The 26,690-nt window shown below is 44.5% G+C and overlaps 1 protein-coding gene across 9 annotated transcripts in view; it reads left to right on the top strand.

Annotated features, from left to right (window-relative positions):
- The window catches only part of DOCK9 (dedicator of cytokinesis 9), a 1,161,971-nt gene that overhangs the window by 957,925 nt on the left and 177,356 nt on the right, over positions 1-26,690 (top strand). For all 9 annotated transcript variants that reach the window (XM_078657525.1, XM_078657521.1, XM_078657523.1 and 6 more), the window contains exons 42-44: positions 3,966-4,079; positions 7,119-7,334; positions 17,604-17,661. In XM_078657525.1, the coding sequence (XP_078513651.1) occupies positions 3,966-4,079; positions 7,119-7,334; positions 17,604-17,661 (388 nt within the window). The remainder of the gene's footprint in view (positions 1-3,965; positions 4,080-7,118; positions 7,335-17,603; positions 17,662-26,690) is intronic.

The following is a 26,690-nucleotide window of genomic DNA, read 5'->3' as shown; positions in this document are numbered from 1 at the left end:
ACAGTGGGAAATCGCGCGGGGCGGTATAGTGAGGTTGTTGATACAACTATAGACTAAAAAAGTTACTCCAATCTTCATGTGAATAGATGAGCTTTTATTCACAGGGACGATATTGTATTAGTCATATCGTAAATCCATAAATGTAAATTTAACAGCGTTTGTCAATCAGCATCTCCCAATGCATTTCAGGCATTCAATGCCCTATCATGTCCATAGTTAGCACATATACATATTATCAACATGTGATTGTGTACATTATGTAAAACTGCTGATGAAGAGCCAGGCATTATGCATCTTTAACAACATTATGCAGTCAACGCCCTCAAAGGCTGGTGACAGCAAACATCCCCCAATTCAAATATTTCCATCACCCCAACCAACCCCCCTCCCCCTTGCCTGTGCCGCGTCCATCCTTGCAATTGCGTGTGCTACATCATCCCTGTGCTTATATCTAAAGAGCAGTCCGTGCACTATCTCAGGCCTCAAGGTAGCCTCGTTACCAATCTCCTCCTCTGCATGCATAACCTGGGTGTAGGAACCTGGTCCCTCTCATTTGTGCAACAGTGCTTGTTCAGGGGGTGCTCAGCATCTCTTCCAATGATGAGGGGTCAGGGTGCTGCAATGCCTCTACTAAGGCCTCCCATGCTCTGGCCATCTCTAGTGATCCCTGCCCTCTCGGATTCACACTGCCCCTTCATACCCAACCCATCTTGTCAGTTCTTTTCTCCAGACTATACCTCTCGCCCCTCCGGAGCCTTCAGTTCCTGGCTATTTCCCTTTTCGCCAAAAACCGGGCTAGATCCAGAAACTTGCTTGTGGTCTTAGTCTTAGCAGTGTGTGGGAACCAATGTAAGAGGGAGTAACTAGGAGTGCATTGTACCTCCCATTCTGTAACCTCAGCCATGACCTCCGTAATGGTCTCCCAATAATCCAACAATCTCAGGCATCAACATAACATGTTGAGAGAGTTGGTTCCAACCTCACAGTCGCCGGGGCATTTTGCTTCATCTACTGCAAAATATCTATTAATCTTCCCTGGGGTGAAGTATGCCCTGTGGAATACACAAAAATGAATTTTCTTAAATCGCACATTCATTGATACTTTAGGCATGCGGGCTACAAGGGACCTACCTGTCCTCTGTGATGGAGATCCCCATGTCCTCTTCCTAGCGGGCTCGTAGATTGTCTAGCGGTGTCAGCATATCACAACGCAGCTGCCTGTAATGGTCGCTTTGTTTATTGAGGAGTCCCTCAACAGGGGCTGGGAATGGTCCACGGCAGGGTCAGCCACACAATTATAGTCCTCTCACAGGAGGACCTGACCTACCAGATGAGGTGCTAATACTCTTGAAAACTCAGCTAGAAAGGACCTTTGATCCACATCTGGGCCATAAATACTACCTGTAATAATATCTCGGCCATTTAATCGTCCAGTGACCGCTACAAATCGGCCCGCCCGATTGATCAGATGTCTAGTATGCTGGAAGGGGATCCCAGGTCTCACCCACACTAGGACTCCCCTTACAAAAGTGGACTACTTTGTGAAATAATCCTGCCCTCTCCATCTACACTGTTACGCTGCCCCTTCGTTAGCCAGGAGGTGTGTTTCCTGAAGCAGCACTATCTGCATCCCTGCACCATGAACCATGGTCTCATTGGAATTTTTTCCTAAATAATTAAGAGAAACCTATCTTGCCCCCCTTACAACCTTGCTGAACCTTATATACATTAGGGGGTTAGTGGTATCCCCCTGTCAAGGGCAAGCATCAGAACAAGAATTATCGCTCAATACTCAGCCAGTAAGGGAACGGGACCTTTCACCCCTAAAATCACAATACCTATCTGCACCCCTTGCCTGTTGAGATATGTGAAGACCTTATGCCGTTTAACCATAGTGTGCATCCCACTGATATTCCATAATGATACTTTATATGTCACGGAGGGTGCCATTGAACATAGGAAGAATACCAAACTATGGCGGCACTGCATGTGTTCTCACAAAAAGGAGTTCTCACTTGAGGCACACATCCAATCCTGCTCCCCAACAAAAAACAGCAAACACCCCAACTCCCACACCCCAGGTCAAGCAGGGCAACCCCCCCCCCCTCTCCATCCAAACAGCCAGCCAACAGGCACACATATGTGGGTGCACCCACAGAAACCTCAAGGGGAGAACAGAACTGATGATTTTGTCGTCTTCCCCCATCCAACAAGCTGCAGTAAGCAGAGTATGATTCCCAGGTGCATGCCCCCACAGACATTCCACAGGATAAACATTATCAGCCCTCCCCGACTCATAGCCAATCTCAAGTCCATGAACTGAGTCCCACAGTGCACCTCTACACCAGTCCGGCCGAAAGACAGTTGAGTAAATATCAAGCAACGGCTGCCATTTTGCTTTGAACACCACCCCTTCTGGTCTCAGATGGCCTCTCCAATGCAGCAGGACGGAGTTCCGATGGAGTGCGACTCACTCCATCGCTGGCTGTCCACGGCCCCATCACATACAGAAACTATGTAACATCTTGTATAGTGTTCATACAGGCACACTTCAAAATGTGAACTGTAGATGTAGATCAGCTGCACCTTAGGACTTTGTTTTTATGGTTGAACACTTAATCATGTGTGTGTGCCATGACATAGGCCTGTCTCACGGAGTGCGGTCTTGTTGAACTGAGAGGGGCGCCCAAAGCGCTACCCTTGTAGACATGGAAGGCTACTGCCTTCACCAGGAGTTAAGCACAATGAGTGCAGTGGTGGCAGCATACCGTGTAGTGATCAGCAGGAGTGAACAAGACCGTTTTTTACCTGTGTCACTGGAATGAGGTCTACATGCTCATTCACTTTTTAAAGTACTGCTACTGTGTGCTTAACTCACTGATAGCCTACATCAAGTTGATGTGAAGTGCTGTGCAGTGCAGCAGTGATGTATGTGCGCGGGGGGTATGTGTACCTTGGGAGAGTCCCATACCGGGACAATGCAGTACTAAGTAGTGTGTGCATGGTATATGCATGTGCTGGACATCCATGTGTCTGAGAGTGGTTAAGTACCTGAATGATGTAGCGCTGGGCAGTGCTTGCCTGTTGAATGCAAAAGCCAAATGTATGGGTGCCTCTGAATGGTATAGTACATGGCGAATGCAGTACTGTGCAGTGAGAGTATACTGATTACATTCACTGGGTGTATGTGTGCCTGTGAGTGGTACAATACATGGATGGCCCTTGGTTCCATTTTGGGAGACCCAGGCCTGCATGGTGAAACATGGAGTGGAGGTTGAGAGATCCCCTCAGACAGATTTGTGCATTGCCACTTCCCTGTAAGCTGAGTGGGGACACACACTGGTGACACACACTGGTGAGGATAAGCCCTCCATTGCACACTTTAAAGTGTCCTGTTTGATTCAGTGAAAGGTCACAAGAAAGAGGCCGTGGCACATCTCATGAAGGAGATGTGGCTGAAAACAGAACCATAAAGAGTAGGGCTGGGAGCCATGAGCTAACCTTTTGATGCACATTATCATTGTGGCGCATATCATGGTTAGGCCAGTAGCACTTGCTTTCCCGGTGGCCCTCTGAAAAGGTGTTCTGACAGAAGCTGTCTAGGGGTGTTTTTAAACTCCCATAAAGCTTTAAATCCATACTGTGGTTGAGCAGTTGTGCCCATTTATGAACTATGCTAGGAGTTCCTTCTAGTACTCAGAATTGTATAAATGGCCTGATACTGGAAGGTTTCTATAATTTGATAAATCTGCAGTTCCCATCTGTAGAACGTGTTCATATGATGGTGGCCAGAAGTGTAAAGCCAGTGTAGGCCCTAACTCCCATGGAGCCAACTACTTTCTACCCTGTTTTATCCATGTTGAATTTCTAGACCTAGACATACCGCTGTTGGAAGTAATAACTGCTGAACAGTTTTAAGTGCTGAATTGACGATATTTGATCATTATGTTTTGTTTTTTTACAAGGTCATCATCTCCGTTAGTCAATTGATAGCAGATGTTGTAGGAATTGGCGGCACCAGGTTCCAGCAGTCTCTGTCCATCATTAACAACTGTGCAAACAGTGATAGGCTTATTAAGGTAAGTGTTGTTGTGCATTATATTTATTTCTTTTCCAAAAGATCAAATCAAAGTCAATTGGATTTAAAAGTTATTTTCACAGATTGTCAAATCTTTGCTACATTAAGAGAACCCGATTAGCTGTAAAAGCAAAGTAACCGAAGTGCCAGCTTGTGTAACAAGGGTACTGGCTTCTTGGATTTGATGAAGTCCTTGGTATAACTGGTGATACCCGTGCATCAAAATTGTTAGTAACATTTTCCACATCTTTTTCCAACTTTCGTTGGGAATATTGTCATGGCTCCTGAAACGTTCTAGGTTTTGAGATGGACTAGACCTGCATTCAGAGACATGTTTTGGATTCCTATTCCTCTTGCATGTGGGGGTTTAAATATTGCAGTCATTCCACATGAAAATTCCCTAGAAACCCCACATATATTTGGTATTGCTAGGCTTACGGCATTCTGGGTAACATTTTCTTGGTTTCTGTTCTGTGATTTATGTTTGTCCATTTGAGAAATGCAACACAATATTGAGAAAATGTGTTAAATAAAATGAAACTGCTCATTTTTTTATCGTATCTTCAAGCTGCAATGCTATGTTGGATGCTGAGATGGTAACAAGACATTGTCTAGAACGGTCTGGAAAATAAAAAGCACATAGTTTGTTATTGCGAACTAAGAAAACAAGGAGGTACCTGTGTTTAAACAAATCAACATTGCTTTTTTATTTTTTTATTTTTAAAGGAAAGCTCCAGCACAGAGTGCCTGAACACCCCAGCAGTGAAAGGGTTAACTAATCCCATAGCAAACTCTACAGAGGCAGTATGTTGCCAGAGCAGTGACTGGTCTAGTAGTACACATCTCTGCAGTGCAGCTCTGCACTCAATTCTGAATTAACATAAGAGTGATTAGAGAAGGATTGCAGAAACACACACGATCTTTACCTCTCGCAGACAAGAACTCCAATCGGCTGTTCACTCACTGGGGTGTTTTCCTATATAGACGTTTTTCCTATATAAACTTTTTCCAACAGACTGGTATAAGAGCGACAACCTCTTCTGTTTCGATGTTCAAACGCTAGCCTGGTATTCTTCTAGTAGTGTTACTCTAGGATATTTTCCCTGCATTGTGCTCTAGGACTTTGTCTCTTTAGCATCAGCACAGTTGAATGTGGGTGAATGAAAAGGAAATTTGGCAGCCATTTCATAGTTCAAAAACAATGCTAAGCAAGGGTCTCTTTTTTACGTTTAGATTGTCTTGATGAAGGGTACTATCCCATACTGCATCATGCAAACAAAAGTCATTGGTGAGGTGCTGAGAGTGTGGTCAAAGTTTGGGATTTATAATAAGCTATGTGAGAATAGCAAAGGTTCATTTGTAGGTCTGGCCACCCCAGCCTCATGTTTTTAAAACATTTCATAGTAAAAATACATACCTACATAACATTCATACTGGGGCTTTCGGTCAGCTCTCTTCATCTATTGCTGTATTAAAGCATCATTCACATTTTGCTTCTGCTCACCACATCTTACAAAATGGTTCATTGGATCAGCCCAATTTGGCCATTGGCTCTCTTGCACTGTGAGTGTCAGCATTTTGCAGGATCACATGTGCACAACAGTCTGAAAAAGAAAAGGTTGGCGCTTCAGTGTCAGGATTAGTTTGCCAGGGATGCTGGCCCACTTCTTTATTTTAATATTTATTCCAATTTCTTTTTTCCATATTGCATGTGTTTGCCAAACAAAACATTAAAAGAATTGCACTCTTGCCCAGACTTGACCTATTGGCTTTGCCTGTCATTGTTTTAATAGGCATGTGAAAGGTTCTCTGAATTTACTAAAGGATTACAGTGATTAATATATGAATGGACAGTTAATGTATCCAATTAGTCAGTTCTTTTACTGATATACTTTTGACAGTGTGAGCATATCCTTAAATTATATATTATGTTATGCGGAGTACAATCCCATGCCGTGCTTGTCATTGTACTGCTGTGTACAGTTCTGCTTCATAAAAATAAGAATTTGCAAGACATCAAAGTTTCATATATATTGCACACCAACTATAATATCAGTGACCATTCACGTATGTGGGTGTTTTGAGCCATGATTGATTTAAGTCTTTGGAAGTGAACTATTACTTTTTACTTTTAATTGGAAGATTAAAAGTTCATTAACTAATGGTGCTACTTCTCATGAAGAGTTACAGTGTAAACTTACTTGACATTATGCGCCTGTCTTTGTCGTGCATTCCTTTTGCTAATATGATGTGTTTTCAGCGCTCTAAAATTTTCATATACTAGTCTCTGTGAGTAATTTGTAATTTGTTTATGAAAACCAAAGCACTATCTCACCAGAATTGTGTGAATAGCTTTAAATCTCTTTCTAAAACTATCTTAGTTTAGTGATGCATTTTTCAGCTGTGCTTTATTGATCACAAACCTGGGGTAAAGAGTTTTTGGAGCAAGCCTAGTGTTGGGCAGGATTCAAGAATATATTACTGTTTGGATTCACAATACATCTTACTACAGTGAACAATTTGGTATCCATTTAAAGATGGTTATTGATGCAGGGGAGATATTTTTCATGTTCGCAATTATACACACAGTGTGGAGGTGAGAATTAGAAAAGTGGATACATATTAACAAATTGACTTACTCGGATGGGCAGAAGGAGTGAGTACTTTACCTTTTGTTGTCTCACCCAAAATGTCCAGGTGTTATATCTGAATGTTTGCACTTTGGTAACATTTGTTGTCCATGAATCAACACTTACCGATACTTTGCAAATCTTTAAATCCTTAATGTGTTTTTTATGTGTATACGTTTCCTCTAAAGCTGAATTATTAAATTAATGCAAATGGTTTTAAAGGGTTGTGTCAAATGTTGGTCTAGGAGGGGCTGAATCTATGATGAATTTCCAGAATCGTCTCTCCCTAGGAGTTCTATATACATTATTTGTTTTCGCTTGTTTACTTATGGAATATGTGTTATGAACTTTGCATGTAATGTATGTTATGATCATTCACACAAGTGAATATGCTTTTTTTTTTGTTTTAGCACACTTCCTTTTCCTCGGATGTGAAGGACTTGACTAAACGCATCCGTACAGTATTGATGGCAACGGCACAAATGAAGGAGCATGAGAATGACCCTGAAATGCTAGTGGATCTCCAGTATAGTTTGGCAAAGTCATACGCCAGCACCCCTGAACTCAGAAAGACCTGGTTGGATAGCATGGCCAAAATTCATGTAAAAAATGGGGATTTTTCTGAGGTACAAAACAAAGCAAATTTTTGACTTACTCTTAAATGCAAGTAGATAATATTAAAATATGTGACATAGTAGTGGTTGGTCAAGGGTTATGCATAAATCAGGCTAATAGAAAGTACAAGAGTAATACAGCGACATTGCTTTGCCTTGAAATAGTCTGTAAAATAGTGTTTGGCTAAATGTGTCTTCACAATGTGTTTTTAAGACCTGTTCATTCAGGTGGTGTTGAGTTTCAGTGACATAATTTGCTCAGGCTTGTTTGTCTATTTCAGTGGCGGCTGCTCCCGGGAAGCAGCAGTAGGGGGGGGGGGTTAAAAAAAATTCCTTGGCAGCCGGCTGATCAGCCACTGCCTCTCCTCCGCCCTCGTCCTGGCGTCTTCTGTGCAAGCAGGAAGAGGAAGCACCTGGCCTCACTGGCTCCTCATAGCCAATCACTACGCTGCAATTGGTCGGAGTGCCGTAATTCGACTCTCAGCCAGGCAATGGAAGCCTGGGCATGTTCTCCACCCAGGCTGTAATGCAGCCTGGGCAGAGAACATGCAAAGTAGGCATGGCTGTTTGGCCAGCCTGAGAGGGCCGGCCAATCAGTCATTGTGCACTCACAGAGGGCCCACCACTCCTCCCCCCTGCTCTGAGACCAGAGCAGATCCGCCCGCCCCTACAAGTCGCAGCAGCAGGAACAAATAAAATAATAATAAGGTCAAATTCATATCATTTTATTTTACCTTTTTTTACACTGCAAAAAGCAGTGGGGCGACGCTCCTCCACCCTAGCAGAGGATCGCCACTGGTCTATATGTAGGGTTTTGAGATTTACTGGGACATCCATACAGGAATGCACTCTTGAAGAACCTGTTGTCTTGAGGGCAAGTTTTTGAGGCGGAATAACCCACTCGAGCCTTGGACATTTACTGCTGCCAATCAGTGCAGAGGCAAAGTACTCTATTAGAAGTGCTCTTCAATTTTGGTTGTTCAAGTCAAGTGTCTGTTTTCCCTTTACTGCCTTTCTTTGCAAGCTGTAAGCCTTTATGCCATTCTGAGGCAATTATGATCATCACTAAAGGTACTCAGGTGTCATCTCAAACAGAGAAAATATCTTTGCCAAACGGCGCTAAAGCAGACGGTGACCCCCTTCTAATAGCAAATCAGGAGCACCTTGTTAGAAAACTGTGTCTATGCAAAATGGAGGAAATCTGGTCTTCTATATTCATTCTTCTGGCAGTAAGAGATAACCAGATATATTTTGATAAGTAACCTTTAAATATTTAAATCTAGATAAGACTGATGTTGTCTATGTTGCTTCCTTTGAGCCAGTCAACCACATTCCATTCCTTCATCAGATCCCAACTACCAGAATAGCTCTGCATTGAAATATGTTGTTTATATGATCAATTTTTCTGCATTACACAAGAAGAATGTTAAACCCTTAAACGCTACTTATAATTGTTATGGCACATTGTATGGTGGGTCAAATCTGTGCAGAATGTATTTATTATTGCAACAATGAGAGGTGGAGCACGTTTTCTTGAAGAGATTGCAGAATAGCATGTTTGTTTAATTATGAAAGCCCCTCTTTAAACTATGAGAAGTTTGGAAGGCTGATCTAAAGTTACACAACTAAAACTACAGAATATTTTGTTATAGAAAACTCAACAATAGAAAATAGAATGTTGATTGAACACTTAAATAGAATTCATTAAAAATGAACAGGACTTTTGCAATTGGGATTTATTGCAAATCTGCAGGCCAGAAAATTGTTTTGCATAACAAGTTGCTGGATGCACAAATACACTGGCCTAACTTATGTTTCATTGAGAAAAATCCCAAATACAAAGCTTATAAAAAGTTCCTTAGATGTATCTTGCAAGATACTGATAAGATTGCTTCAAGAGACTGTAGGAAAGTAGTATCTGCTTCTTCTGGTTACCCCCAATTGTTGCTGATGTCACACTGTTTTTGGCCTAGTCTGACTGGGATCCTGCTATCCAGGACCACAGTCTATCTGCTTTCTCCCTTAAATTGCAATGCATGTACTTTAGGTACACTCCAGATTAGATACTGGGGTACCCTTAACAGTCCCTAGTATATGGTACACCATGTATCCAGGGCATAGGTACCCCAGGGGCCTCCCATGGGCTGCAGCATGTATTATGCCACCCCTGAGAGGCCATCCAAATTGACATGACAGGCCTGCTACTGCAGACTGTGTAAGAGGGTGCTTGCACCACTTACTGAGATACAGGTTCACAATATCTATCTAAATCACTACACTTAAATACCTATCAGTCACCCCTACGGCAGGCCTTAACAATCCTGAAGGCAGAGTGCTGGGTTTTACGTGACAGGGTGCCCCTGCATGAGCAGAGCCCCTCTGCAGCCTTCGGAGACCATTCTCCGGGGCTGTATGTTATGCAGCCAGACATATATGTTTAAGTGCATTATAGCCTCAAGGTAAATGCTAACTTTAAAACGGCTGCTTAGAAACATGTCGTGTTTGGTGTCAAACACCTTGTAATCATACCTTAACACCAGTAACTGGTGTGTGAGGTATGATTCCACCCTTCTGGTACCACTACTGTGGGTCACCGGTCTACCCAGTACCAGCTTTCTCCACCTGGGCAGCACAAAATGGATGCTGCCAGCCGCAGACACAGGTCTGCCCTCCTGCTGCTGAGCCAAGCTCGCGCAGAGGAAGGCATGACAATAGGCGTCCTGTCACGGGAGGTGTCACCACCTCCCAGACAGGATTTAGTGCATTGGGACTGGGTGGATGCACTCCTTGAGTGCCGCAAAGTCTGCACTGGGGGCACATTTGGTGTCGCTGTGCATAGTCCAGCTCGAACCAGTTCTGGGAGCCATAGGCTCCTGCTCTGGCGTGAAACCGGACAAAGGACATGGGTGTACCCACCCCTCTGTCCTGCCCCTCCCCTAGGAGGGTCCACATAATCTTTCCAACCCCTTCCCATGGGTATAAAGTGGGTTACCTGACTATAGGACTTTAGATTTAACCTGAACAAGATTCTGCTAAGAAGAAACCAAGTACTTCAACTGCCTGCACGATGCTGGACGACTGAAAAGGAGTTACTCTCCTGCAAAAGCAGGCACCTAAACGCATATGACGGTTGCTTCTCCTGAGCTCCTGAGGACTCTGAAGATTTCAGCAACACAGGAGGTAGGTTCCCGAAGGTCCCTGAGGTCAATCTGCCTTCTCAGTGACTCTGAGACCAGTATCCCTCGTGGAGACCGTGCAACCCAAACGAACCCCTGTGCACTGCATACATTTGCAGTTGCATATGCTTAGTGACGATTCCTTAGCCTGTGCTTTGGACTCCGTGTAGTCCCGACCCCGAGCAGTATTTGCGGCCTCCACTCTCCGAGTGTCCTGTGGGCTGGTGCTTTGCAGATTTGCTTGAGGTCTCCTTGCAATCCCTGGTCCTTTGGCCTGTGGGTCCTGGCATGGGTCACCTTGTTAACTCTTGGGCTTACCTGGTTGCTCCAGACATGCACGGACTCCCCATTGCTTGGAGAGTCCCCTGGACCTTGCTGGTCCACTCTGTAACCTGCGTCCACTCTGTAACCTGCTTCCTCTGACCGCGTGGGTTGCATTTGCCAAGGCTTGTTGGTGCTCCAGCCGGACATTGACCCCTCAGCACTCTACATCCTTCGTGGGACAGCTCACCTCCGGATCCTGGTCGTCCTCGACGTCTCCTGGTCCCGTGGCTGCAGAGTCAAGCAACCCTTCTTCTCATCTGAAGCACCCGACATCAGTGGGCATTCGACTACCGAGCCCCTGGTCACCGACGTGACCCAGATTCTGTCCCCTCTGCTTTCAGGCTCCTCTCGCCTTGAATCCAGGCTTGGTTTCCACCGGACACTCTTTGCCTTCCTGGCACAAGTACTTCTTTGCAGCTCTCCATTGAAAACGACGAAGGTCTCCAACACCACTTGACCCCTATGCACCCGGCTCCTCTGTGGTAGGTAACACGGGTACCCCGGTACTCACTGGTGGGCTGGCCTTAGAACCTCCTATGTTCCAAAACGTTTCTCGAAGTCCTCTTAGAAGTGTCCTTAAACTTTACATTTTCAACCACAACTTTCCCATGGAGTTGTACGGAGCATGCGTCTGTGTTTCCTCACTGCACCTGTCCTCCGTGGGTTCCCTGTGTCACTCCTCTGGGTGGTTCCTTGGGGTCCCAGCGATTCTATGTGCTCTAGGCACAGTGTCTAGTCAAGTCGTTGATGTTATACCATTTTTTTAGTATATGGTTCAGTCTCCCCCCTGAGCCCGCTGTGTATTGTGCTATTTAAGAATGTTCTATTGGTTCAGTATTGTGTGCTTTATGCCCTAGTCTCACATAGAGATTAGTAGAGATAGTTATATTAATAAATACATATTTTTATATAAACACTGTGTGGTTCTCCTTTCATTTAGTCATTAGGATATTCTGGTGAAACATGCTGCTTTACATTCCTTCAAGATTAAGCCTGAAGGCTGCCCTCCATAGCTACCACTAGGATAGCTTTCAATAAAGGTTATCTTTTACCTCCTACATCATAAGGGTTGTGTGGACTGGTACAAGGTGCCCACTTTAATTAGTGGACAGCATATACAAACCCACCTTCTTTCAGAGACGATGCTTCATTAGAAAGGTAAAGTAAAGCTTGTGGTTAGTGTTTACTACTAATTAATAGTACCAGCATTCAGTATGACACTCTAGTGATACGTTCAGCAAAGTATTTCATTTCGACACAGCGATGGATGACATTCCTTGTGCAATCTAAAAAGCATAGCTAATTATGTACTTTCAATTTCAAAGCAAAATGCTATTTAAAATGCATGAGCCCCTAGACTGTCCAGATGGAGCCTGCAATTGAAAGACTGGACAACCAATTTACCAATTAGAATTGTTTTAAGACTGATTAACAATCTCAAAACTGTTGAAAATTGTAATAGTGTAAATTGAATTTGAGTGTCTCTCCCTTCTGTGATTCAAACCTGTCTTTTACGATGATGCTTGCTATTCTTATGGCTAAATCTTCTCATATATTCCCCTAGGCACCAGGCTAAATATAGAAATGTACCTCTGTTTTACTCACAGAGCCACAAACCGCAAAGCAACATCAGGGTCTTTGTCAAAAGTGCCCGGCTTCATGACTTCAGAACATCTGCCGTTTAAACCATATTCCACAGTTTTGTATTGATTTCTTCTTTGGTTTTGGGTTGCCTTAAAAGCCAAGGGACATTTTAAAACAAAGGATATTGTTATAGACTGCACCATTGCCATATGTGCTGTTTGACCCCAGGCCATGTCTCTGAAGCATGCAAACACTGTTTACACATACTTACTGAGACAATTAAGATGTGGAATCCGAACGTGTTTCTGATCATTCATTGACCATGTAAACTTATGCCTTTTGCCCCTCTTTTAGTCGCCCAGAGCTCTCACCACCAGTTTGTTCTCTATCATGACCCCGCTGAACTTCTTTTTTGTGGCACAATAAAGAGGAGGTAGATGTCTGATTCAGTACCTTCTTTGTCTGAAATTCTATTAAACAATTCACAAGAAAATGAAGGTTAAGATGCTACTTCCTTCACTGATCCTCTCCAGTTTGATAAATCACAGGTCCTCTATGCTAGAATTTAATCTGGATTAAATACTTATTCAGTTAAGGCCTCCAAAATTCCTTTAGTGGATGACACTTCCTAGGCTCCACATAGCATTAACGTTACTTTGAGGCATCAACCTCTTTATACTGGCTTCAGCCATTTTTGGCCATGAAAGCAGAAGCTCTCACTCCATCTTCTTGTCCAGTGAAGACTTTGAAACCCATGCACAGCACATTCAACCCCATATTCAATGTCCTGGTTTAAGTAAATAAATCAAAATGATCAATGTCTTCAAGACCAAATTCTTCCATAGATTTTTCTCTTTTAAGTCGAATGTGAGGGGCTAACTTCCCTTAACCACAATGATGACGCTGATGTCCAATCAAAAGTAGACCATTTGCTGCTTCTTATGAATGTTTACACTTATTTCTTTCTGGAATAGCAGATCACAAGAAAGGCTTGAAAAATTGCCTGCCTGGAATGGCCTCTCGACACCTTTATTCTGAGCTCAGAAATGATTTCTCATCTTTTACCACTATCATGAGAGAGGCGCATGTAGGCTTTGATGTAAATATATAAACAATAGAACTCAGATGTTATATATATATATATATATACTAGCAGCCCGTCCCGACGTTGTCCGGGCACTTACATGCCTCACACCGCGTCAGTGTCAGCCCGTCCCGACGTTGTCCGGGCACTTACATGCCTCACACCGCGTCAGTGTCCGCTCCCGACGTTGTCCAGGGACTTACACACCGCGTCAGTGTCTGCTCCCGACGTGATAGGACGCTATCCTGACGCCGATGCTGCAGGTGTGAGTATGAGACCGCACACGCCCACAATGCGAAACGGCACTCCCAAAACGCTATGCGCACGCTGTATAATTGCTTTTCACACGCCCACCTCTGAGCTGGTGCCACTCCTACGAACCACTTTGCCCCAGAATGTTTTTTCCCCTTACAAAGTATATGTTGGGCTGCTGTATAGCCTATGTCCATCTGCTGCAACTCCCCTTTACAATGCTGTATTAGGTGTTGTGATTGATGCTGTACTTCTTGAGCTTACCTGCCTCAAAGGTTTCAGCTCTCTCTTCTATAATAATAATAGTAGTATGGATATCACATTCAATGCATTTGGAGCAGTTCTACACAGGTAAGACGACGCAGTCTATGCAGGTTTCGTCTGTCACTAAAAGTAAATTGAAGAATATGTCCCTTGTTTGGGATCATGCCTTTCGGAATAAGTCAGAAAATTCCATGATGAAATTGAAGTAGAGTACGGCAATTGATATAACTTTTTGTTTAGTGCGCCTCCCTTTTGCCATAACTTTGTGCAACATTTAAAAGACTGCTGCCAAAGACTCAGCAGCTGAGCATTTGTTTTACCCTTCTAGAAGAATTGGCTGAGGGTACCAGGTGAACCCCACACATTGAGCAATCCCTACTCCTGCATCTCAAAACCACTGCAAAGCATTTCCCTCCATAAAACATGTTTTGCTGTAAGTGGCAGGGTAGCACATTTAGCCTTTCTCTTCCTATACCCACCCTTTCTTCCTTCTGACATTCTCCAGCAGGCTGTGAGATCTTTTCTGCGAGTTTTAATGATGGCAAAAACAGCATATACTTGAGGCCCATCTTTGATCGATGATGTTTCGACACATTTCAATAGCTTTAGTAGTTCTGAGTGGTTCCCCGCTAGAGATACTTTAAGCAGTAAACCTTGGTTTTCCTGTATATTCAAGACACAGACTTTCATAGTACCATCAGGAAATGACATAGGGTGTTTCTCAGTTTGTAGTGGTCGGTCATTCTACCAGCCCAGGATCCTGTTTGGACTTACATGTGCTTTGAGAATCTAAACAAAAATCTGACTGAAGTGGAGGAATATTTTAGGTAAAGTAGGAAAGATATATTTCCTATCCTACACAACTAGTTTGTAAATGTGAAAACACTGGTTCCACAGAGAGCATCTGTGAGCTACTTGTGAAATCCTGCCTGATCTATGGTTCCCAGTAAAATACTCCTTCATATTATTCTAGCACCGTCAATTTATTCCAATGGTGCTGAATAGGTGTTGGGTTGTTAGCTTCGACTGGACCAAAACTTGCAGGAGTACTTTCATCCGAATCAGCCATCACTTTCCTGTATCTCATAGATCTCTGTACTCCAAACGTCTCCTAGGTCTATTAGGCCAAACTTTAATTGATACACATTCAATGGAGACTGAGATTTCACTGCAATCATTTGAGAGGGATGTGTGCTCAACCCCGGTAACCAGACGTCTACCCTCAGAGCACCAATGTGTGGTGAAGAGAAAGAACTTGCTGAGGTGACTGGGAGGGAGACATTTAGGACATTTTTGATGCTGAATGGTTTACTGGTAGGTTGGGTAACGCAACTGAAGAATCCTTCAATCAGTGGGACTTTGCTTGGAAAGAGCCATATTAACATATCACAGGAGCTGAGAGCGGTTTGCCTGGTGTTGTCATGTAAGTCTAGAACCTCAGAGTCAGCGTACTGGCATGTACTATGTCGCCAAGATGGGTGGTGTGAAATTGTGACTGTTGGGTCCTGGAGACCTTGTTTTCAGCATTATAGCTGTGGGGTCTCGCTTTCGGTGTCCCATCTTGCAACCAATGGCCTGGAGTAGCTAGATTTCCCAAGCAGATTCACCTCTGTGAACCACAAATGGGAAGTGAATCTGTATGTCCTCAACATTGAAGCTTAATGGTGACCACAGACATATTGATCTTTTTACATCTACATCTACAGATGCAGGAATGAATGTTTCAGCAGTTAGTTTCCTTCCAGGCTGTTTATGGTTTGCTATGTCAGATAATTTTTCATATTTTGGCCATATTTTCTTCACCCCCTCCTCAGTTTAAATGACCAGATGTTTAAATGATCTGGATATCTTGCTTGTTTACTAATCAAGCCAGAGTGGATAAGCTAACATACCTAAAGGGACGAGTGCTGCACCTCATCCTGTAGATGTTATGCCTTCAGGTCTGAAGGTCGAAAAGCTTTTGAATGATGGATCTCGTACAGCTGATGTGATGAAAGTAGCCCTCCCCCTTAGAAGATCTTTCACCAAAGTAGCTTATACTTTCAGATGAAATGTGCTTTCAGAATGTTATTTCTCATGAAGTTAAGTCAGTATTCTGTTGCTGTAATTGTAAGATTTTCAGATTTGCTGTGCTGGGGGATGGCCTTGCTTTTGACAGTGTTTAAAGTTATTTGCTTGTAATGTTGGCCTTTGTACATTTGTCTCCCTTTGCACCTCTTCAAGATCACTGTGTTGATAATGTTTTGAAAGAATTAGTAACTTCTTTTCCATCAAGGCCCTTTTTTGCCATGCACCGAGACCATGCCTTGTTATTTTTCTTTCTTGATGGATTGACCATTTTAGCCTCTGTTGTAGTGTCTTCAAAATGTTTACGTTAAATGTGGTGTTTCTAGCTGCCATGAGCTTCATTAGGCGGATGTTATAATGTCAAACTTGTATAGACTTACTAGCCACTTCTCCCATCCTCTAATAAGTTACTTTTTTATCAGACAGTCATCATGCATGTTTTTCTTTTGATAGATTCAGGGTCACTCGACAATAGAGAACACTTGCTTTGCTACGTTCCTTAAAGGAGTGCCTATCTTAAATATTTGTTGTGCTGAGATGTGGGTCTTGATTTACTCTTTTACAAAGCACAACTGATTGGACATGTCGGTGGCTAGGAACAAAGCAATATTTATCAGAGAGTGGTTTCAACATGACACTTATCTCTTTAGACCTGCTTACAGTTTTGGGATGTATTTGTAAGCGTCTGTTGAATTGTAATCTGGTGTAAGAACTATCCATTACAAGAAATAGTTACTTACCTTTTGGTAAACTTTTTATGATGGATATGCAGGTTAGATACTGCCTTCCTGTATGCTCTCGTTATGAGGTTATAGTTAGTTTCAATACTTGCATCTTTAATGAAACTTATTTTTTGGATTTCATTTGCCTTTATGATATAGAGAATTAGGGCTTAACTAATATCACAAGTGTGGTTGGTCCGTGGAACTGGAGTGGCACCTCCAGTGCAGTTGCTCAATGCCACCACTCACCCAGACTGAATAAGTTAGATGTTGTGGGATATTTCTACATAAGAGTAATGTGCAAGAAGGTAGAGAATCCATCAGAAAATGTGTTTTGCTCCTTAATCAGTAGAATAGCAATACACATAGATGGTGGATGAAAGCTTCAAGCATACACTTAATAAACTATTGAGAAACTTAGTATAGCAGTTAATCTTTCTGTTCGGATAAACGGCATCCATCAATAGAATGTTCTATTTGAAGAACATGTTACACTATGCACATGCATTGGTCTCTTTTAGAGTACATTTCCTTCTCTACCACTGGTCCACAGGCTAATGTTCTTTCATCTTAATACAGTGGGTTTGAGAGCCACTCCAGGGTTCTGAAACCGGAGTGGAGTACTGCATGGATATAATTCATAGAGTTATCAACCTATTCAGAAAGCTCTACGTAGTCATTAGGGCAAACATGGAACTGTTTATCAGTTGTGGGATTTGCTTTTTAAGTATTTTTGAGAAAATAAGTATTAACAATGTTTGAAAGTCAACAAAGGCACAAATTGATTTAACATGCTTTCATGTTTTAGGCATCAATGTGCTACGTCCATGTGGCAGCGCTTGTTGCAGAATATCTCACTCGAAAAGGTAAGAGTCAAAGCTTTGTATTGTTCGTTTATTGTCATTTTGTAAGCCTTTCCAACCATCTGTAGTCACAGGTTTTCTTCATTAGAGGTGCCTTTCACTGTGAAAATATGCAAGACTTTTTCTTTTGAAGGGAACTTTGTAACAGTTCTTAGTATTTTCTTAAGCCCTCCCATGTTAAGACTACTGGTGATGGTTACGACTGCGTGTTCGTATGGGATCGATTTTTAATGCAGGAGCAGAGCTAGCCAAAACCTACCTTCCAGCTGTCACTCTTGAAATACCAAACTAGTCTTGTGAAAGCTGGACGTTCTTATTAGCACTATTTTATTGTGCTACTGAGTGTTGCACACCAAACTCAAATGGTTCCGCTTTCCACTTCCACCCTAGTAACAGCCGTCTACAAAGACCCTTCCTCTTTTCTAGAGCAGAGACTTTTACTGCCTTTGTTCGTGTAGGAAACAACTGAAGGAGACATCTCCAGAATGAATATTGTGGAATGAGAAAGACACCCTAGGGTATTAGTTGCTCATTAAAAATCCCATAAATAAATAAATAAAGCAGTTTTTAGATAGCCTGTATAGACTTCCCATATGCTTTAGATTCCGTTTCTAATACAAACTTGTGGTGTAAATTGAAGCCATTTAATCACCCAGATTGCTTATTATGGTTGTTTCATATATTCCATAGTGATAGATGGTAAGAGGTATATCTGAACTCCAATAAGGTTGCACAATTCAGGCAGTGTACTTATAGTGTTCATCAAGTATGTATTATGCCCACCATTATTATTTGACATATACATCAGTAACCTGCCTTTAATAGTGAATGTATTGGAGTCCTGATATCCTAAAATATTAATGCTTTCTTTCTTTTGTATCTCAGCCCCCGAATGGATTACAAGTCAACTGATTTTTAGTTACCTATCTAGCACTAATTCGATAATAATGTATGTATATAAAACCTAAGTAATGTTCCCTGTAAACTCCAACATTTTTAAAGGGCTGGCTGCTAAACGTAAACTAAGTACGGATAGTACAAGATTTTGTTTAATGTAAGGATTGCGTTATCCACCCTTTTCAATTTCAAACTTCATTTAGTGTGTTACAAGTTACGTTTAACAAAGCCCTTAAATTATTTTGTATGGAGATTTTTCTCTTTAACCACTGAGGTAGTCTCATAGTGGAAAAATGAGTGCCCAGTTAACATTCAGAGCACATGTTTTGGGGTTGAAGTGCATAAGATTTATTATAAAGCTAACAGGTAATTTCGGAGAATGGCTCAAGAATTACGCCCACCTGTGTCTCATAGTGCAGTAAAATGAAAGCTAGATTTACTTCTAATTAAATGTGATTTGCACTAATCTCTTTGTAACACTTGCCCCAACACTATTATGGTAGAAAGCCTTAAAACTGGGTGCCTAATCCTCAAATTAGGGATTCCTGTGAGAGACGTGATGATTTACCATTACAGAATTACTATCAATTTTTAGCTCTGTTGAATTAGTTCACTGTCCTAAAGGTCTGTTTATGTTCTCATGTTTCACCAATTACTTTTTAGAAGTAGTTAAATATTTTCTTGGAACTACTGGTGAGAAGATGGCATTTGCAAAACTAAAGCCCTGCATGTTATCATTTACCTAAAAATGAGTCTTAAGGTCAAACTGAATATAAAAGCTGGGTTTAAGAGGTATACTTACCTTTATCCCATGTACTACCTCCAAGGGCATCCCTAATCATAAATAATTTCACACATTCTCTCGGCAGTCATTGATTTTCTAACTCATACAACATTATTTTGTCCAGTGATGGAGGAAGTGCAAAGATAATGAAAACAATACTTACTAGCTTTCTGCCTAAATAAATAACTTATTCTAGTATGTTTAGGTTTTTAGATGAATTCCATGGAGAAATCATTCAATAAAATGGTAACTTTGCATGTACTACTACTGCAATGAGCTGGTAATGTCATTTTCTTCAGATTTGAATAATATTTTGTTTATGTCTGTTTGATTTAATTAATTGTAGTTTAATTTCATCCTAGGTTTGACTAACTCGGTCTGCAAAAAAAATCAATTTTTTTGCAATGGTACCTAATACAGTTTCAGTATGTTTTGAGCACCAGTCAATTAAGTATAAATTATACCTCCCTCTTCCTACCCTATGTTATAATCCATAATGGTCTTGGTTGTTCTATTTTAGGGTAAAGGTCCAAACACATGGGGTATGGCCATACACTAAAGGGATGGGCAAATATGAAATTCTTGACAAGCCGTTTTCTCAAAATGTAAGCCTTTTATTTCAGCAGGTGAATGCCTCTGTAGTTTTATTCAAATACAGCATGTAGATGTAAGATGAACTACAAAAGTTCATTGACCCACACAAGAAAGATGGCAAAGAATTCTCCTTTGAGCTAATTGACGGTGGAGACATCAGATATGTCTTCCTCAGTTGAGCTTGTAATTATACTATACAGGGAATGCTAGCCATTGACTTCTCCACAGGCTGTAGGTATGCTTCAGATAACCTATTATGCTGGATGCTCCAATCATGAAACTGCTGCACAATGAGAATATTGTGTTCACCTCTAACAGAAGTACTTGCTCTGTGCAAAACAAGAGTAGTGACTGTTAAATTGTTTGTCTCAACTTGAAAACGTTTGGTTGGTTGCTTGCCTAGGTTGGCTACATAACTGATTGGTTAAATGCTATTGTCAGGCTATGAGTGCCATTAAATGAGACTTAAGAGTTCCTTAAGTAGAAGCTGGAGGTAACATCTCTAATCTTGCACATAAACCCCCTGTTTCTTCCAGTTCTTCTTGATTTTTTTGTCGAATGGCTTGTCTCAATTACATCGCAGTGTATGAGCTCATTTCCCCCTGAGGTGGCTAATGTGCCCTCTTTGGCTTATAACACTGGGGTTACCGCTGGTATGCCCCCACGACTCATTTGCAGTCTACCAATTTACCACCTCTACCCAAAAATATAACTGTGGAAATGGCACTCACCCAGCAGACTTTTGTCTTTCTCTACCTGCGCACATTGGTATCCACAGATCTTGATTCACTGACTCAGGATCTGTCATTTAGAAGATGCTAGAGGTTGTGTTGCTCTTTAAAGTGGATTATATTTGTTATGTGATGCCTGTCTAGCAGAATCTACCACACGGGTGGTGTAATACATCATACTTGTTGTTTAATGCTTAAGTCCACATTTATACACCTGCTTTAATTGCGTACAAGGTGGCAGAGTATAATGAATATTTGTGTAATATTTCAAAACTATGGTCTTTTAGAAAGAATAAAACATATTTTGCCACTAGCTGCAATACTGGTTTCAGCATGGAAGTTGAGCACATTGTCAACTTTGCTCTTGGATCCTTCTTTTGCATTTGTTATTTAGTCACAATTGTGACATTGTAATTGTAATTTATATTTATATAGCGCATTATCACCAACGGTCTCTAAGCGCTTGCTTTGGGAACCCGTCCTGGTTTTTCCCTGTGAGATAACCCGTACTGGGCACCCCCATGGTGAAAGCCAGGCATCCCGCCACAGGGGGCCATAGTGGAGATTAAGCAAGCTATTGCCCGGAGTTGCAGAGTGTGAACCCGTGATTCAAGCAGGCACCGAAGCAAGAATTATCGAGTCCGTGGACATTTTGGGCTCAAGACCCTGCCGCGTCGGGAATTGAACCCTGGTCCCGGGTCTGACCTCTGCTTCATGGTCTGCCTCCTCTAACCATTGAGCCACACTTCTCCACATAATCTAATGTACTCATACTGGTGTACTTACTTGTAATAGATCGCCAGTAATTAAGGACTCCTGCCTTAGTTACTGAAGATATATTGATAAAGACGGTGCTACACATGAACCCTATGTTCATACCTAACTGAATATCTTCTTTTCATGTGAAAAATAATGATTGCACATACAAGATCCATACACAAATGCTGAAACAAGTTTTATACATTAGAAGGAATTACATTATTGTCAACCCTTTAATGCATACATGGTGCCTCAGTGGACAAAGGCTTCCACTCCAAGACTCTGTATTTAGTCACGTGGTCACAGGTTTGAATCCCAACGCATTCACTTAGCCTGTCATCTTTTCAAGGCTGCAAACATGAGATGCATTTAGTGGTGTTAATAAACCTCTGTTATTCGTTGCCAAGAATGCTCCAAGGGGTGAACTTGCGCTACACATTAACACAAGATATTCATGAGATTGATGCCACAAATCAGAAAAACAAACAATAGGTTTGTAGCTTGGATTTTTCCAATAGTTTTTCTTCTTGATGGTTATATTATGCAGGATGTACATGATCAGGGATTGTCCTGATAAGTTTCCAGCTGGATCCTTGGATGTTGAAGCAGATGGGTGGCATCACCCATTCTGCCTTTACATGAAGTAGAAAGGTTAAAAATCACACGAAGCATGCATGCAGATCAGTAGACAAATTAAACAAAAAAATATTGGAACATGTTGTCCGCACTTAGGGAATTGTGGAGCTTTGAAGGAGACCATACACTGTCCCATGGTAGATACCAAAGATGAAAAAACTTTAACGAAAACAAATACATTTCCCAACTCAACCACCGGTTGTGTAACTAAGAACAGTATCTAGAACCAAGACAAAAAAGTGTTGTTACAGGTAAGCTACATTTTCTTTCTGGACTTGCGATGGTAGATGTTGTTCTTAATACTCCTGTTGCATGCATATCCACTTTATATATCTCTGCCTGTCAACTCACTTTGAGGGTGCTTATCTGATAGAGACTACTAGCCGCAGATTCCTTCACGTAGAATTATCCCCATTATCCCCAGGCGTGAGATTGGATCCGGAAACTTTTTTGCCACAGCATCTCTGCGTGCTAGGGGCAGGGCGACATCACGCGACTCCACCAAGGCATCGTACGTGACGTCAACGAGGTAACATAAGCCCCTCCCTGGCGCGCCTACGCCACTTTTTTTCCTTTTCCGCATGCAACGTGGATCTGGTCTTGCTGCGGGCCTGTTTGGGGCCCTTTGTTCTTCACTAATTGTCTTCTGTCTGGTGGAACAGTGTGCGAATGCCTTCGGGCTTCAAAACTTGCATGTCCTGTGGGCGTCTTATGTCGGCAACGGACCCGCATCTCATTTATATGTGATGTTTGGGGGAGAATCACGGCACCACTGATTGTGAGGCATGTCAACAGTTGAAGCTGAAGTCGCGGCGAGAACGCCGAATTAAACTTCTATCGGCGCGTCTCTCCAGGTCGACCTCCTCCCCTCGATCAGCTTCGGCAGATGGCTTCAGATACGGCCGTGATCGCTGTCCTCTCCCTTCTCCGATTTCGTGAGAGCATCGCCCCCGGTGGGTAAGTGTTGCAGTTCGTCCCCGGGGTCTGCTCTTCGGCCTTCCGGGGACTTGGGCTCTCCGCGGGTGATGCGGCCCGCGTGTCATCCTCCTATCCACCGTTTCCCAGTGAGGGGGCGTCAAGAGTCCAGATGGAGATATACGCGGCGGCTTTGCGGGCCTCGCTGGTGCCTCCTCCTCCTTTTCCTCCTGGGGCGTCGACAGATCCCTTGCCTCGTGCGGGGCCCTCGGCCGCGGCGTCGGTTGCTCCGGCCCTGGCACCAATTGGTTTGGATCCAGGCTTGGAGGATGTGGTGCTGTTGGGGTGCGGCCCCTCTGGGGTCCCTCCTTCCGGCCACGGCGTCTCTGCCTCGCCGCAAACTCCCGCGGGAGTCCCTGTGGTGTCGCGGGAGATCGCCGGGGCTCAAGTCGCATCCCCGAGACCCGCTCGGCCCTCTGGGCCGGCGAAGGCCTCGTCCAAGGCTGAGCTGAAGCCGCCAAGGCGTCTGCTTCGGGCAGCGCCACAGGGGTCGGTGACCTCTCCTCGTCCCGCTCTTGGCCGAGGTGGGGTGGGGACTCCTCGTCCCCCTCCGGGCCTTTCTCATTCCTCCCTGCGGGTGGCTGCCTCGTCGGAGGGCAAGTGGGAGGTTGATTCATCCCTGGCACCACCGCATGGGTCGCCGGACCGCCTGCACAACATTCTGGGCCAAGGCTGGCAGAGGGCTTCGTGTCACTCCCCCGGTCCCTCTCGTCCCTCCACCCAGGAGGCTGCCTCGGCGGAGGTCGAGTAGACGCCGTTCTGGCGGCGCCCCTTGGCCACTTCGGCTCTGGCCCCCGGCGCGGTGTGACTTGGAGGAGCCCTATCCGGTCAATCCTTCCGCGCCGGATGGTGCTGGCGTCCTGCCTCAGAGTGCGGACTCTACGGCTCCACACAGAGGTCGTGCCGCGGTTTCGTCTTCGTGCGTTCCCTCTTCTCCGGAGGCTGGCTGCATATTGGTTTCCTCTTCCCCGGAGACTGGCCGCCGTGTGGTGTCTTTTTGACCAGCGTCATCGAAGGGTAGCTCCCCGCCTTTTCTGAGGCCGAGGTGCACGTCGGAGGAGCGGCAGGTCCCCCATTCTTAAGTACCTTCTGGCTTCCTGGTCTGGCCTTTGCCCGTCCCGCTTGGCTTTGGGGACGGCCGCCTTAGTCTGCAGCCGTCACCCACGGAGGAACTGCTTTCTTCTCCGCGGGGCTCTACGGAGGCGGGTGCGGCCTTCGCTCATGCGATGTCCATGGCTGGGGCATTCTGTGCATGGGGGACCCGATTGCTCATTTCCCGACGGACCATCTCTTGGAAATTCTCCACCAGGGCTCTTGTCGGAGGGAGATCTTGCTCCCCTTTGAGAGTTTGCTTCTTTCTTCCCTGACGGGGGCTTGGAGGTGTCCCGCCTCGGGGGATCCGGTGCCTCAACACCGTCTGCACCGACACCTTCCAGCACCGCGTGACCCGGCGTGCCTCTCCCTCCACCCCTGTGCTGCCAGTCCACTTTTGCGGACCGCCTTCTCCTCCCTGCCACCACTGTTGACACCGCCATCCCGGGAGGCCAGTTGGCTGGACTATTGGGGGCGCAACATGTTCGCCTCGACCAGTGCTACCCTGAGGGCTCTTAACACCTTGTGTGTATTGGCGAGGGCCTCCTCTTGTTTGTGGGACTCGGCTGAGTCTCTGGGATCCGCGGCTTCCCAGGAGACTCTTCAGGTGGACTTACGGTATCATGCCTTGGATGGCCGGGAGCTAGCGGCGTTTATTCTCCGCTCTGGACAACTCGGAGGTGCTGGGCCGGGCCCTTCCTCAGTCGCCCTCCGTCGCCATGCTTGGCTTCTGGACGTCGTGTTCCCTGAGAATATTCGGGAGCGGCTCATTGATCTTCCGTTTGATGGCAGCCTGTTGTTCCATGCCCCGGCTGATTCTGCCATCCAGAGATTCCTGGCGGGGCTCCGTCCTCCTCCTCCTCCGCCTTATTCTCCTCCTCCTTCTCTTTCCCCTCCTCATTGACTGCTGAGTTGAGCTTGGTTTGGGCCTTTTGGATACCCTTGCTATAGATGGTATTTGCTGGCCATTGAGTCCTCCTTGTTGGGACTTTGGCATTGTTGGCTGCTGGACGGCCCTTGTTGCCTGTGTGTGTGTTTTTTACTGGAATAGTTACACAGACTTGCCCCTGAGATTAGGCCTTGTGAGAAGTTGGCCTGATGTATGATGTCCACAGTTCTGTGGGCACCCTGTATCAGTCCAAACAATCCCTTATGGTGGTGGTTGTAAGTCAACCTTAAAGACAAGCCATCCTAGTGGTAGCATGGACTAAGCAGCCTAAAGGCTTAACTCAAGAGGACATGTGAAGCCAGCTGTTTTACCATATGCAATCCTGTAATATCAAATGAAAGGACACCACACAAGTTATATATTATAAAAATATATGAATTTATTCTCAGAATAATCCCCACTACTCTTTATGAGCAATGAAGCACAAGCGTTTGAACAAAAGCACAATATAACATATACAAGTTGCACGTTTATGGATGAGGCCGGTGGCCACTTAAACCATATATCAAAAAAGTGGGCCTTGGGAATCGCTGGGACTACACTGGACTAACAGCAGTTAGGACGGGAGTAGCCCGCGGGATTCGGGTGCAGTGCAGAAAGCACACGCATGCACCAATGCAAAGTCAATGGTGCGTAAAAGTTATCGAGTTACAGTTTTAAGAGTCTTCCGACTGGACTAGAAGGACAAAACTTTAGACTTAGACACTAGAGGTGTTAACCACTACAGGAGCACCGGCGCTCAAGAGTTACCTCACCCACAGGAAGCGGGTGCACAGGTGCAAAGATGTGTCGGGTTTCGTCACGAAGATCTAGGGTGCCTGGAGATGAAGATGCTGCAGGCGTCCAGAAGAGAAGTGTCTGGTGCGATCCAAGGGTGGATCGAAGTTGTAGAGTACCTGAAAGCAGAGGGGACAGAGTCTGGGTCACTAGCCAGTGACCAGGAAGGAACCAGGCGATGTCGGGCGCAATCAGGTTGATGTCGTGAAGCTTGTCTCTTCTGCCACGTGGACTCTGGGGCACCGAGGATGTCCAGGAGTGGATCCCGAGCCGTCCCACGAAGGCTCTCGCTGTCGGTGGTGTCGGCTTCCGGATCGGAGTCAACAAGCCTTGGCAAAGGCAACCCACGCAGGTTTCGAAGATCGCTGAACACTCGGACCAGCAAGGTCAGAGCGGGTGCTCCTTTTCAGGGGAGCGAGGGCCATTCTGGAGCAACCATACCAGCTGTGTAAATTCTTAGGTTTGTCGGTTCTGGGGCCACAAGCCAACGGGCAAGCGACCGGACCAACGCGTCGAGCAGCAAAATGCAAAAGGGCCCCACGCAGCACTCGTCGAGTGTGGAGGGGTGAGCTTCGGTGCAAAAGCTGCTCGGGGCTGGAGCTTCTCAAACTCCAATGCACAGCTTCGAGGGAGCCTCGGGTGCTGCACGGTCAGCGCTTTGTGGTTTTTCCAAGATGGCCGCTCCCACGCTTCAGGTCGCCTCCACAGGTCTCAGCTCTGCATAGACTGTGGATCGGGCTGTTGGAAGGCAGGAAAGCTGGCTCTTGTCGATCTCTGTCGCTCGAGTTCCAGCGGGAACTGCAACAAAGCAAACATCGAGGTGCTGGATGGTGCCTGT

Source organism: Lissotriton helveticus, chromosome 8 (genome assembly GCF_964261635.1).
Source record: "Lissotriton helveticus chromosome 8, aLisHel1.1, whole genome shotgun sequence".
NCBI lineage: Eukaryota > Metazoa > Chordata > Amphibia > Caudata > Salamandridae > Lissotriton > Lissotriton helveticus.
The sequence above is the reverse complement of the archived record's forward strand: the minus strand, read 5'-3'. Positions and strand labels throughout refer to the sequence as shown.